At 39.6% G+C, this 12581-nt stretch overlaps 1 protein-coding gene across 7 annotated transcripts in view; it reads right to left on the bottom strand.

Annotated features, from left to right (window-relative positions):
- Nucleotides 1-12581, bottom strand: part of LOC105930934 (partitioning defective 3 homolog) — a 343689-nt gene that overhangs the window by 101568 nt on the left and 229540 nt on the right. For all 7 annotated transcript variants that reach the window (XM_012869384.3, XM_036138632.1, XM_036138633.1 and 4 more), the window contains one exon: nucleotides 4085-4213. In XM_012869384.3, the coding sequence (XP_012724838.2) occupies nucleotides 4085-4213 (129 nt within the window). The remainder of the gene's footprint in view (nucleotides 1-4084; nucleotides 4214-12581) is intronic.

Consider the following 12581-nt stretch of genomic DNA (forward strand, 5'->3'; position numbering starts at 1 on the left):
GAGCTATCTAAAATTTTAGCTTCATCTAAACCTTCTACCTGTATGTTAGACCCAATCCCAACCAAGTTGTTTAAGGAGGTATTCCCTCTGATCAGTGGTCCTATTTTAGACATGATTAATCTATCCTTGGTAAATGGATATGTACCACAGGCTTTTAAAGTAGCTGTTATTAAACCTTTACTTAAGAAACCATCTCTTGATCAAGATGAGTTAGTAAATTACAGACCTATATCTAATCTTCTTTTCTTATCTAAAATTCTTGAGAAAGTAGTTGCTAATCAACTATGTGAACATTTACAAAGTAATGACCTACTTGAGGAGTTTCAGTCAGGCTTCAGAGCTCATCATAGCACTGAAACAGCTCTGGTGAAGGTCACCAATGATATTCTCATGGCCTCAGATAATGGACTTGTGTCTATACTTGTCCTGTTAGATCTCAGTGCTGCATTTGATACAGTTGATCACAATATTCTCCTGCAAAGACTTGAGCATACTGTAGGGATTAAGGGAAAAGCATTAGGCTGGTTTAAATCTTATCTGTCAGACAGATTCCAGTTTGTTCATGTTAATAATAAATCTTCCTCAAACTCTAGGGTCACTTGTGGAGTACCACAGGGTTCAGTCCTTGGACCAATTCTATTTACTATATATATGCTTCCGATTGGCAAAATTATCAGACAGCATGGGATTAATTTCCACTGTTATGCTGATGACACTCAGCTATATTTATCCATAAATCCTGATGAATCCAATCAGTTACTTCGACTGCAGTCATGTCTTGATGACATCAAAAGCTGGATGACTTTAAATTTCCTGCATTTAAATTCTGACAAGACAGAAGTTGTAATCTTTGGGCCAGAGTCTTCAAAAAATAAAGTTCTTAATCAATCCCTTAATCTGGATGGCATTAACTTGGCCTCTGGTAATAAAGTTAAAAATCTTGGTGTTGTTTTCGACCAAGACATGTCATTTAAATCCCATATTAAACAGGTTTCCAGAGTTTCCTTTTTTCACCTCCGGAATATCGCCAAAATTAGAAACATTCTGTCCAGGAGTGATGCTGAAAAACTAGTCCATGCATTTGTTACTTCAAGGCTGGACTATTGTAATTCTTTACTATCAGGAAGTCCACAAAATGCAGTTCGAAGTCTTCAGCTGATTCAAAATGCTGCGGCAAGAGTTCTGATGAAAATCAACAAGAGGGATCATATTTCTCCTGTTTTAGCTTCCCTTCATTGGCTTCCTGTTAAATCAAGAATAGAATTTAAAATTCTCCTTCTAACGTATAAAGCCCTTAATAATCAAGCTCCATCATATATCAGAGCTCTGATTACCCCGTATGTTCCTAACAGAGCACTTCGCTCTCAGACTGCAGGTCTGCTGGTGGTTCCTAGAGTCTCTAAAAGTAGAATGGGAGGCAGATCCTTTAGCTATCAGGCTCCTCTCCTGTGGAACCAACTCCCAGTTTTGGTCCGTGAGTCAGACACCCTATCTATTTTTAAGACTAATGTTAAAACTTTCCTTTTTGACAAAGCTTATAGTTAGAGTGGCTCATACCCTGAGCTATCTCTATAGTTGTGCTGTGATAGGCCTAGGCTGCTGGAGGACATCAGGGTCTAATTTTCTCACTCTACTGATTTCTACTGTTCTTCAGTCTACTGTTCTCCAGTTTTGCATTGTATTACATTGAAATGACTGTCGTAATTTCAGCTTTTAACTTTTGCTCTCTCTCTTTTTCTTCATAGTAGGTACACCTGGTCTGGCGTTCTGTTAACTGTGATATCATCCAGAGAAGACGGCTCACCCGCTACTTCCATCTAATGTAGAACAGATTACTAGATCAATGTGTGCTTCTGTGCTTTTTTGTTTCTCTTGTTGTGTCTCTGTTCTGTCTTCTGTAACCCCCAGTCGGTCGAGGCAGATGACCGTTCATACTGAGCCCGGTTCTGCCGGAGGTTTTTCCTTCCCGTTAATGGGTGGTTTTTCTTCCCACTGTCGCTTCATGCTTGCTCAGTATGAGGGATTGCAGCAAAGCCATGGACAATGCAGACGACTCTCCCTGTAGCTCTACGCTTCCCCAGGAGTGAATGCTGCTTGTCGGGACTTTGATGCAATCAACTGGTTTCCTTATATAGGACATTTTTGACCAATCTGTATAATCTGACCAAATCTGTATAATATGATTGAACTTGACTTTGTAAAGTGCCTTGAGATGACATGTTTCATGATTTGGCGCTATATAAATAAAATTGAATTGAATTGAATTGAATTGAATTGAATATAGGAAGAACCTTTGGGCCACTGTTCAGTCATTTGCAGCCTACAGAATAACTATCGTTAAAATATTATTTTACATTCATTGATCTTTCACTACTTTCGCCAGTAAAAGGATCCATCAGTCTACATTTATTTTTAAAGCAGAAGATGTGTGCCACCTCTGGCAGCTCTGCAAGAGGTGGCAGGCTACATCTGGGTCATAAAAAAAAAGTGGTTTTATGATGTTTCTTTTTAAAAAGTCATATTCACGGTGCAATAGTGCCCTGCTCATGCACTGGTTTGTCAACTGTCCATAAATTTAAAAGAAGACGCATCGTGCTTTTTGATGCCTTCCTTTTCACATTAAATCATTCTGTTGTGGTCTATATAAAGTGGAACTGCAATGCTTTTATCTGAATTGCTCGTTATTGTTGTTCTACAGTCCCTCTTTCACCCACCCGTCCTGAGGTGCATCTGAAAGCAACTCGTTTTGGTGCCGTCTCTTTAAACCTGAAGGAGCCCCGCCCCCATCCAGGTGGCAGAACGCTCCACTCCACCCCGTTCAGCCATTTTTGTTGCATGCTTGGGGACGTTGTGTGAGTTTACATAAACAACAACCAAACGTTTCCACTTGTAGGTTCGGTATCCTTCAGCTTTGACTACAAAATCGCAGCAAAAAAAGATTAATAAAATAAAAAAATAAAATACAATAATACAAATACTGTAACGTAATTGTTCAGAAACAATGTAATAGAAAGAGAAAACTAAACGGCTTGAAAAATATAACCCAAAAAGGTTATATAGAGATCTATGCGGCACCTGGAGAAACTAAATTAAACTTTTCTGCACTCCTACAGACTCCAAGTACACAACAAAATGTATTTAATGGCTACAAAAGTGGGGGTTTGCATGGTATGTCCCCTTTAAACACGGAAATTCTTTCATATCCTCCCTTCCTTCCTTTGAGAATGGTCACGTTCTCAGATCCATAGAGATTGATAAGTGGTATTAAAGTGCAGAAGAGGTGCATCGTGGTCCAACATGAGGAGGAAAGCCACTGGTAAAGGATCCCAGTGTGCACCGAATCATTCAGTCTGAGAACCGTCAGCTTGTCCGCCAGGTGGAACAGATATATGGAGGGAATAAAATCATCAGCAGAAATAGCACCGTTTTCAGCCAACATGCACTGCAAAAACGGAACTTAAAATAAGTAAAATGTTCTTAAAATTAATGCATTTGTCCTTGATTTGAGCAGGTAAATAAGGTAATTTGCCAATGGAACAAGATTTTTGCACTTAAAATAGGAACAACTCATCTCCATCATCTTATTTCAAGTGCAGGATGTCTAATTATCTTATTTTAGGGGTAAAAATGCTCACTCCATTGGCAAATAATCTTATTTACCTGCTCAAATCAAGGACAAAAACACTAACTTTAAGAACATTTTACTTATTTTTTTATCTGTTTTTGCAGTGTGTGAACTATTTTTCATAATGGTTTCTTACCACTCTGGTTTAAAGCAGAAAGATTGTTGTAAAAATTCAACTGAACCCCATTAGATCCAAGAAGCATCTTGGTGCAAGTACAGAGCGTGCACAGTTTGCTGTTCCTATGTCAGTACAGATGAACCTGCATTTATTTACCCTGCTAGTAAGATAAAAATATAAGCATGCCTTCATATTAATGTAGAGGCTTTATATTGAGAAGTTCTAATCATGTATTTTGCTTTGCTAATTGTCTATTCACTGACAAACTTAAAATACTGAGAAACAAGCAAGTTTTAATGATTCAAACAGTGTTAATCAGTAGCAATAAAAGTTATCCTCACCTCTCCTGCTCCATCCTCATCTTCATCGTTTCCTCGTCAGAAACCTGCGTCTCTTCTAGCCTCCACTTGCTCGATCCTTTCCGGTCCATCTTCTCCGCAGGCCTCTCATCCTTGCGGTACTTCCCGAACCTGGAGCCAAGAAACACGAGGGCTTAAAACAAACCGTCAGACGCATGGGGAGACTGTAGTGATTGCTGTAGTAAAAGGGGTTATTTACAGTACGTTCCTGCTTCGGCTGCTTTATTCAAGGTGATTACAGACGCAGCTACAACTGGAGGCATTTTGAAGAATTTAACAAATAAAATATTCAGGTATGCTGCACATTTTATGGTAAAATCCAACACAGATTTCTTAGAAAAGTGGGAAGGTCAACGTATGAACAGATAGACGTAAAGATAAATAGACGGTGATGACAAACTACTCACCTGTACATTGATAGTACACCGTCTCTTTCTCCTGCATTGTTTACATTGCAATTGTTTACTTTTAATCACTGCTGCACTTTATACTGTAATTTACTAGCTGTATGCAATTAAATTTCGTTCTCTACGCACTCTGTGCATACAAAATGACAAATAAAGTTGTCTAAGTCTAAGTCTATTTTGAGAGGTGAATGAATACTTTTGGCATCAAGTGTGTCTTCTATACTCTTGTTTTCTTTCCAAAAAAGTAAAAAAAAACAAAACAAAAAAAATGGACTTTTTTCTAAAGTTTGAAGACGTTTCGCCTTCTATCCAGAAAGCTTTCTCAATTCAAAATATCTGGAGTAGTGTGGTGCTCCAAGCTTTATAGTACTGCCCAACAAAGGCCTTGTAATGACTTAGATAACATGCAAATTGAACCGAAACAGGTCCACCCCCTTAGTAATGGCGAGTTGTTAAGGTCGTTGTTGGCCTGGTTTTTGTAAGAGCGATGTTTTGATCACCCGTATGGAGGCGAGGATTGAGGTGATGATTGGCCAGAATGACTGAGAATCTTCACCAGCATACTCTTGTTTTCTTTGTTCCTTACTTATCCAGACCTAGAAAATCCTAAAATAAAATATCCCTATTCTCCAGACCAAGTAGGAACCGTGAATATTGGTCCACAGAGACAGGAAAGTAAAGTCCTCTTGAACCAAATTGCAGCAATCTGACAAAGAATGTGAGGGAAACTCTGCAGAGGAGTGACTCTACAGTGAATCAGGCTCTTAAATGAAGCATTTAAAAAGTTCTTCTCAGGAGTTCAGACCCAATTCAGCTCGTTTTAAAGTTGTGGAGCGGACGCAGTAATTATATTCATGGGGAGGGAGCGATGCCTAATGAAATAGGAGCCTTTGCAGAGATATTTCAGCTTGATTGACCCAGTATAAAGCTGCAGCCTGTTGAAGAAATGACTTTGGCACTGAACTCGCTTCCACAATGAACCTGCGTGATTATTCACAGGGAAACTGGTCCGTTGAGAATATCTACGACTTCCAAAGCAACAACGGAGATAGAAACCAAAGGGCTGCGTGTGAATTAATGAGAGAGAAGAGAGAGGGAGAGAAAAAGGACAGAAAAAAATCAAACATAAGGGGGGAAAAAAAGCACAAGAACACCCTTAAGTGAGGTTGCTGTGTTTAAGAAAGAGCCCAAAGTCAAAGGATCAAAAGCAAAGCAGACGGTGTTAAACCCCCCCAACCTCAAGTGTGTTTGAGGATTAAAGAGAAAGAACATAGACTACCCAAATTAGTTATTAAGAGCGAGGAAAACAGGGAGAAACATTGAAAAATCCTAAGTGCTGTCTGTGAAAAAAAAAAATCAATGTGGGAGATAAATAAAAGCAAAAATAAATCAATGACAAAAATATGTGAAGAAGCAACAAAACAAATCTGCAGAAAGTGATGTTGTGTTAAAAAAGCATCAAAACCGAGGAACGAAAACAGCACAGCAGGAACAAAAACAACAAAAAAGAATTACAGAAGAAAATTCCCTTTTCATTAAAGACAAGATAACAACTATGAAAACGTTGCTGATGTCCTCTGAATTATTCCCCCAGAAAACATTATTTATCTACAACAAACTAAACTTAAAGTCTAACTCTTGGGCTGAATGTATTTTTTGCCAGATGCATTGAAATAGTCACCAGAGTAAAGAAATGTATATTATATGTGAATTTTGTGCGCCGTTTGGAAGTAATTTCGATAAAACTAGCTGTATAAGCATTCTTCAATCGGGCTGTTTCGGAATGTGACGTCACAAACAGAACGAGTACCGCGCATCCAGCTGCTAACACTACGACTTTCGCTACAGATTTATTAAATTTAATTAATAACTCTTACTCTACGTAAAAAAAAAACAAATTAAAAAATGTCTGATACATCTACAAACTCCACCTCAAGCATCGGCGACTCCGATACCGAATATATATACGAAGAAACGGAGTTTGAACAAGGTGAACCTGAGGTGACTATATCTAATGCTGCCCAAGACATAGAGCCCATGCTCCATTGTAAGTACCCCTCAAAATCCTCGAACGACCCATAATGTTTGAAGGAAGAGAAATGCTGAGCACATCCAGAACAGCATCGCCACAGTCAAGCCCAGAAGTGGGAGAATTAGACTTGTTCTTCTGCTAAGGCTGCCAATGGAATGAGTATTTTGACCCCTAAAATAAGATAATTAGATATACTGCAATAAGATAAGATGATGGAGATGAGTTGCTCCCATTTTAGGTGCAGAAATCTTATATACCTGCTAAAATCAAAGACAAATTTTACGTATTTTTAGTTCCCTTTTTGCAGTGCAGGATGGCCTGTGAACAGGTCTTTGTTCCAGAAAGTCTTGAGTGAGAACATTCCTCCATCAGCCAGAACGTAAAAGCTGGGTCATAGATGGGTCTTCCTGAGATAGCCGAATCTGGAATCTGAAGTAGGACTGGGCGCACAATACATCCAATTTACGATTAAAATCGTAAATCGGATATAAACAACAAGGAAATTATTCAAATAAACTTGTTTTTTATGTGACACAAAAAAATAAAATAACAAACCAAGATGAATTTCTCTATTAGGCTTGAAGTGCAAACCTTAAAATAAGGCAAAATAAATAAAAGGTTCTGCTTGAAAAAAGATGAGAGTCCCCATAGTGATTAATAGTGCAATAACTCACACAGCAGCTGCCTGTGAGACGACGCTGAGGGAATAGTGAGACTCCCTGCAGCTCTAGCTGTTGTCGTGAGACAGTAACGGCAGACACATTTGTTTCTAGTCGCTTTTACAAATAAAAAGTTGCTAGAAGGGTCTGAAAAGTCCCCAAATATGAGCTGCTGAAGAGGAAACACTGGACCGTCGTCTCTAGTTTCCCTTCTCTAGAGAGCAGAGTGGCTTCAGACACTAGAAAATCACAGAGAGACAGAACAGAGCCAGAGGGGTTGGTTTTTCAAAATAAAGTAAATTCTAATATTTCATGATATTTAAATTAATTTTAATCTCTGATTATGATTAGAATAAATGTGCAAATATACAGTAGCTAAGCTATATCATATGCTTTACATTGTTTTAACACATTTTTGAATTGATTCAGAAAGTGTGGGGGCTTTTATTTTGGTGTGAAGGTGCGTCACGATCAATCACATGTAGCGGAAAACCTCATCTTAGGGTAAAAAAAGTTTCCTCTATAGAGTAGTTCCACTGATATATATAGTTATGTGGAGGCCTAAGGGGTGCATTAGTAAAAAAAAACATTTTTTTTCCAAATTTTTCCAAAATATTAAATCTTGATTAATTGTAAATTTTAATTAATTGATAAAATAAATTTTTCGCCCCAGCCCTAGACTGAAGACTCCAAATAATGGTTCATTTAGTCATGAATATAACCTCTTCTGCATGAAAAAATGTCATACTTTTCCTAAATTATTACTATTATTACTATTAAAGGTAGTATAATCATCGCTAATACAAGAGTGAGATGTAACTGTAGTTGTTAATGTCGTGTACAGTAAACCTGTTTATAACATGACGAGAATCATTTTGCTTAATGGACATAATGCCTTTCCATCACTTCAGGTTCATGCTTGATAATTGGCTCGTTTCTTCTCCCTTTTGTCAAATGATCACAAGAGTAAATGAGATGAAATGAACCGTCCCACGATCGGCAGGAACCCGCCGAGGGAAAAACAGCTAAGCACAACAAGGAGATAGGAGGTGTGAGGGGGGGGGGGGAAAGTGCAGCGCTAAGATGGAGTGATGCTCCGGCACCTGATTAATGTGGCTGCGGCTGTCTGAAACGCTCAGACTGACAGCCTGAAGTTAATGCAAAGAGCAGGAGTGATCTATCACAGCTGGAGACGGCTGACAACTTCTCTCCCCACACCACTAACTTTCATTAACAGCCCTTTAAAAACGGCCTCGTCATACACAAACACGTCCACACACCCGCATGCATGCAGACTAAGATTTATGACGGCGCTGGAAAACTTTGCAGAGGAGAAAGAATATCAACCATGACACGGGTTGGGGGGGTGGGGGGGTATTTAATGATCTAATATTCAAAGCACGGCGAGGCCCGCGGCGTCGCTGAGCCCGACGCGATCGATGCGCAGTCTTTGACGGTGGTTCTGCGGTTTTAAAACGATCACTTTAAAATGTCAGGCATTGGGCCTGATTCAATTCAGCCGAACGTCTCTGAGTGTCACTAATAATCCCTTCATTAGGAGGAGAAGCAAAAACTATGCTTAAGTCGCGCCGCCGGAAAAGGATTTGTGGCGCTTCAGAGGCGCAAAGAATCAAAGTCTTCCCTGAGAAACACAGCGATTTACTGAGGGGAGGAAAAAGGCTTTAGATGCCAGCAGAAAACATCTAAACACACTGATAAAGTTTTAGTCGATGACAATGTGAGAACTTACCGTCACCTGAAACGATGATTGATGTCATGAAACAGATTTGATCTTAAAAACGCACTGAAATTTGCCTAAGATGTCGTAGTTTCACCTAATCCTAAATGATCAGAACGACGGCGAGCCGGTTCTGAGCAGACTCAACATCTGGAGGCTGAGGTACTTCAGTGTTCGCACTGCAGACCTTCTAAATGTCTGTCGAGGCAAGTTAAACGCCTTCCAGCAACATCACAGCCCGTGATTTAAAAAAACCTGAACTGATGGATAAGGCTGGCTCTGTTCTTGGAGCTGAAGAGAAGATCCGTAATGGACACAACCCTGATTGTCCTCTTCTCAACACTTCAACGCAGCTGCAGACTCCCTTCGGTCAGAGGCTTCTTCGGATGGGCTGCGTTACGGACCACCACAGGGAGATCCTTACCGTCACCTTCTACGACAACTCTGAAGAAACCCGTACAACCAGAGCTCCTCACACACTGCAAAAATGGAACTAAAAATAAGTAAAAATGTATTGAAATGAGTGTATTTTTCCTTGATTTGAGCAGGTAGATAAGACTATTTGCCAATACAATGAGATTTTTGCACTTAAAACAGGAACAATTCATCTCTAAAATAACATAATTAGACATCCTGCACTTTAAATAAGACGATGGAGATGAATTGTTCCTATTTTAAGTGCAAAAATCTCATTCTATTGGCAAATAGTCTTATTTACCTGCTCTAATCAAGGAAAAATACAATGATTTCAAGAAAATTTCACTTACTTTTAGTTCTGTTTTTGCAGTGCATAGCCAGTTTGTCTTTGTCAGTAAAGAAGTATTTCTGAATTTGAGTCAATCCAGAAGACGTAAATTCCTGCAGCTTTATCTACGGCTGAACAAGCGTATGCGATATTTTTCGCACTATAAATCGCATTTTTTTTTAAATAGCTTTGCTGATCCTGCGACTGATAGTCAGGTGTGACGTATATCAAACATGTTTTTAAATGGTAAATGATCCTGACCAAGATGAACCAAGGAGTAAACATTACCATCTAGAGCCAATATTTTCTAATCGCACATGTCTCCTTGTTTAAGAGCATAAAACATTCAGGTATTCCAGCATGAAAGCATATATTTCTCTAAATATTTAATAATATGCCATACAACACGTCTGTTAAATAGCATAAAAAATTATTTCAGTATGAAATCACACATTTATACATTGATATGACATATGTCTGTCTGTTAAAGAGCATATATTTATGAAATATGTTGTTTAAACAACGTATTTCAGCATTTTTCATGTGTGACAGCGTCCTGTATCATAACCACATCTCTGCCGTTTGTAGCAATCCAAACCTTGTGAATATCAGGTAAAAATTCAAGGAGTTATGATTAATTTCAGTTGGGCAAACAGCTTCCTCAGCACAAATAAATGCACTGGGGTCGCGCGAGAGACCCATCCAAGATGGCGGTCGAGCTGAAACGTCGGCGCCAGTCCATAATGTCTATGTTGCATATTTGCCAGGGCGTCCCTGTACAGGCAGTCCTTTTACATAAAAAGAGCCAACAGAAAGACAAATATTACAGTCAAGCAGGTTTTGTTTCAGTTTATGGAGTAAAATGGTTGACTAACTTAGATAATTATATTAAAAAATACTTCGTTATGTAATTCAGGATGCCGAATTTTATTTTTCTCGTCTCCGTACTTCCTTCCCTTCAAACCTTCCTTTGTTTTTAATTTTGCCTGAGTTTGAATATGTAGATTACATTTTTATATATGTATACAAAACAACTAATATTTACCATTTACATAAAGCCGATGCATTTAGAAATGAAGGAAATTCAAACTTATAGGCAGTTTGTAGTCGTTACATCAGCACAGCTTAGAAGCGTGAAGAAAAAGCATAAATGTTTCAGTCAAAAAAAAAAAAAAAAAAACTTTAGGCCAGCAATGCATCTTATAATGCATTCATGCTCTCCAAAAGGGTAAAAATCGCCTGTATTGGATAATAGCGCTTCATGCTACATTCGTTTACACGCCGACGGTGGTGAGCTACATCGTTACCACAGCTGCCCTGGCGCAGACTGACCAGTTCCTAGTTTAAACCAAACCCAACTTATTGGGTCTAAAAGCAATAAAGGTCTTTGTAATATAAAACCGAACAAACATAAGACAAGTTTACAATCAAGAAACAAATGCAGACGGTCTCTAATAGTGGTAACTGGGAGGCTGTGACTGCGGTAGCTGCCACACCTAAATCCCTCCAACCTGCTGCTCTTTAAACGCGTCCCCGCGCCTGGGATCTTCTCCGTTGGCTCCATGCCACGTCTTACTTTGTAGACGCAGCTGGTGCAACACAAACCCAGATTACAATGAGCACAACATCAACGTGAGACAAGCGAGATCAGAACATGATGCGTCAGAGCTTCCTCGCCCATAAACAAATCTGAGAGGAAGCCTCTGAGAAAACCCATCAGCTGGTGGCAAACAGCAACACAAATGAGCGCATCCCGACACAGAGACCGCAACGGTGCGATTTCTGCCCCGGTTCACTTATTTAACATGCACACAAACGCGGAGTTTAGTGCATGAAAACTAGTGCAGCTCTCGGATTTTCTGGGCAGCGAGCGTCCCAGCAGACGCCAAGCTGACAGACCGGGTGCAGCTTCTGAGTCCAAGAGACGATCAGAGAGAAAGTTGGCAGGCCGCGCTGCTGGCAGGCGTTGATGGTAATGATGCTTTGATTGGGACTGAGAGCGAGGCCTCAGAGACATGAGAGGGTCAGGCGGATCGCTCTCACAGGCACACACAGGGCCTATCTGACGGCTCCTCACACACGCCGCCTCACATCAAAGACCCCCCCCCCACCCCCGTACCAAAATGACGACTCCATCCAAAACACGGCCCTCGCCGGGTCGACTGAACTCGTCGTGCAGCGGCTCTCCGGGGATCGACCCGCTCTGTGGCGCGACAGTTTTTTTTTAAAAAAATCAGGGACTCTGTCTGTGTTACTTTCAAACCTCTGTGGTTTGGGACGGCACACACATTATCATGCCGTTTCATTGTGACAAGCTGACGCGCGCACAGAATCCGAAGCCCCTGTTTTCCCCATTCATCAACCTTTTTTTTCTTTCTTTCTTCCTGCTAAACGCTCATTTTAGTCACGTCTGCTGGGCTCCAGCTCCCACACGTCACCTGTCAAACACACAGTGTTCCCTGACTTTTCTATTTTTTATTATTTTTTTCAGTGCAACATATTTGTGCAGAAGAAAAAAAACATCAAAAAAGGTGCTTAGTGAAAATCCTGAAGTAACTTTTACACCCCCCCCTCCCCCAAAAAAACGTATTTCTCTCCTAAAGGTAAGATAGACCGAAAAAAGGAGCTCAAAATGAGTTACACTTCTGAGGAATACCGTAGTTTTCAGACTAAGTCTAAGTTTTCAGACTAAGACCAAGTTTTTTTTTTCCAATACGATCCTGCGACTTATATTCAGGTGCGACTTATATATCAAATTTAAATGGTAATTCATCTTGACCAGCATGAATCAAGTAGTAAACATTACTGTCTATAATATATATATATATATATATATATATATATATATATATATATATATATATATATATATATATATATATATATGGTATCATGGTG

The sequence above is a fragment of the Fundulus heteroclitus genome, chromosome 6 (assembly GCF_011125445.2).
Source record: "Fundulus heteroclitus isolate FHET01 chromosome 6, MU-UCD_Fhet_4.1, whole genome shotgun sequence".
Taxonomy (NCBI): domain Eukaryota; kingdom Metazoa; phylum Chordata; class Actinopteri; order Cyprinodontiformes; family Fundulidae; genus Fundulus; species Fundulus heteroclitus.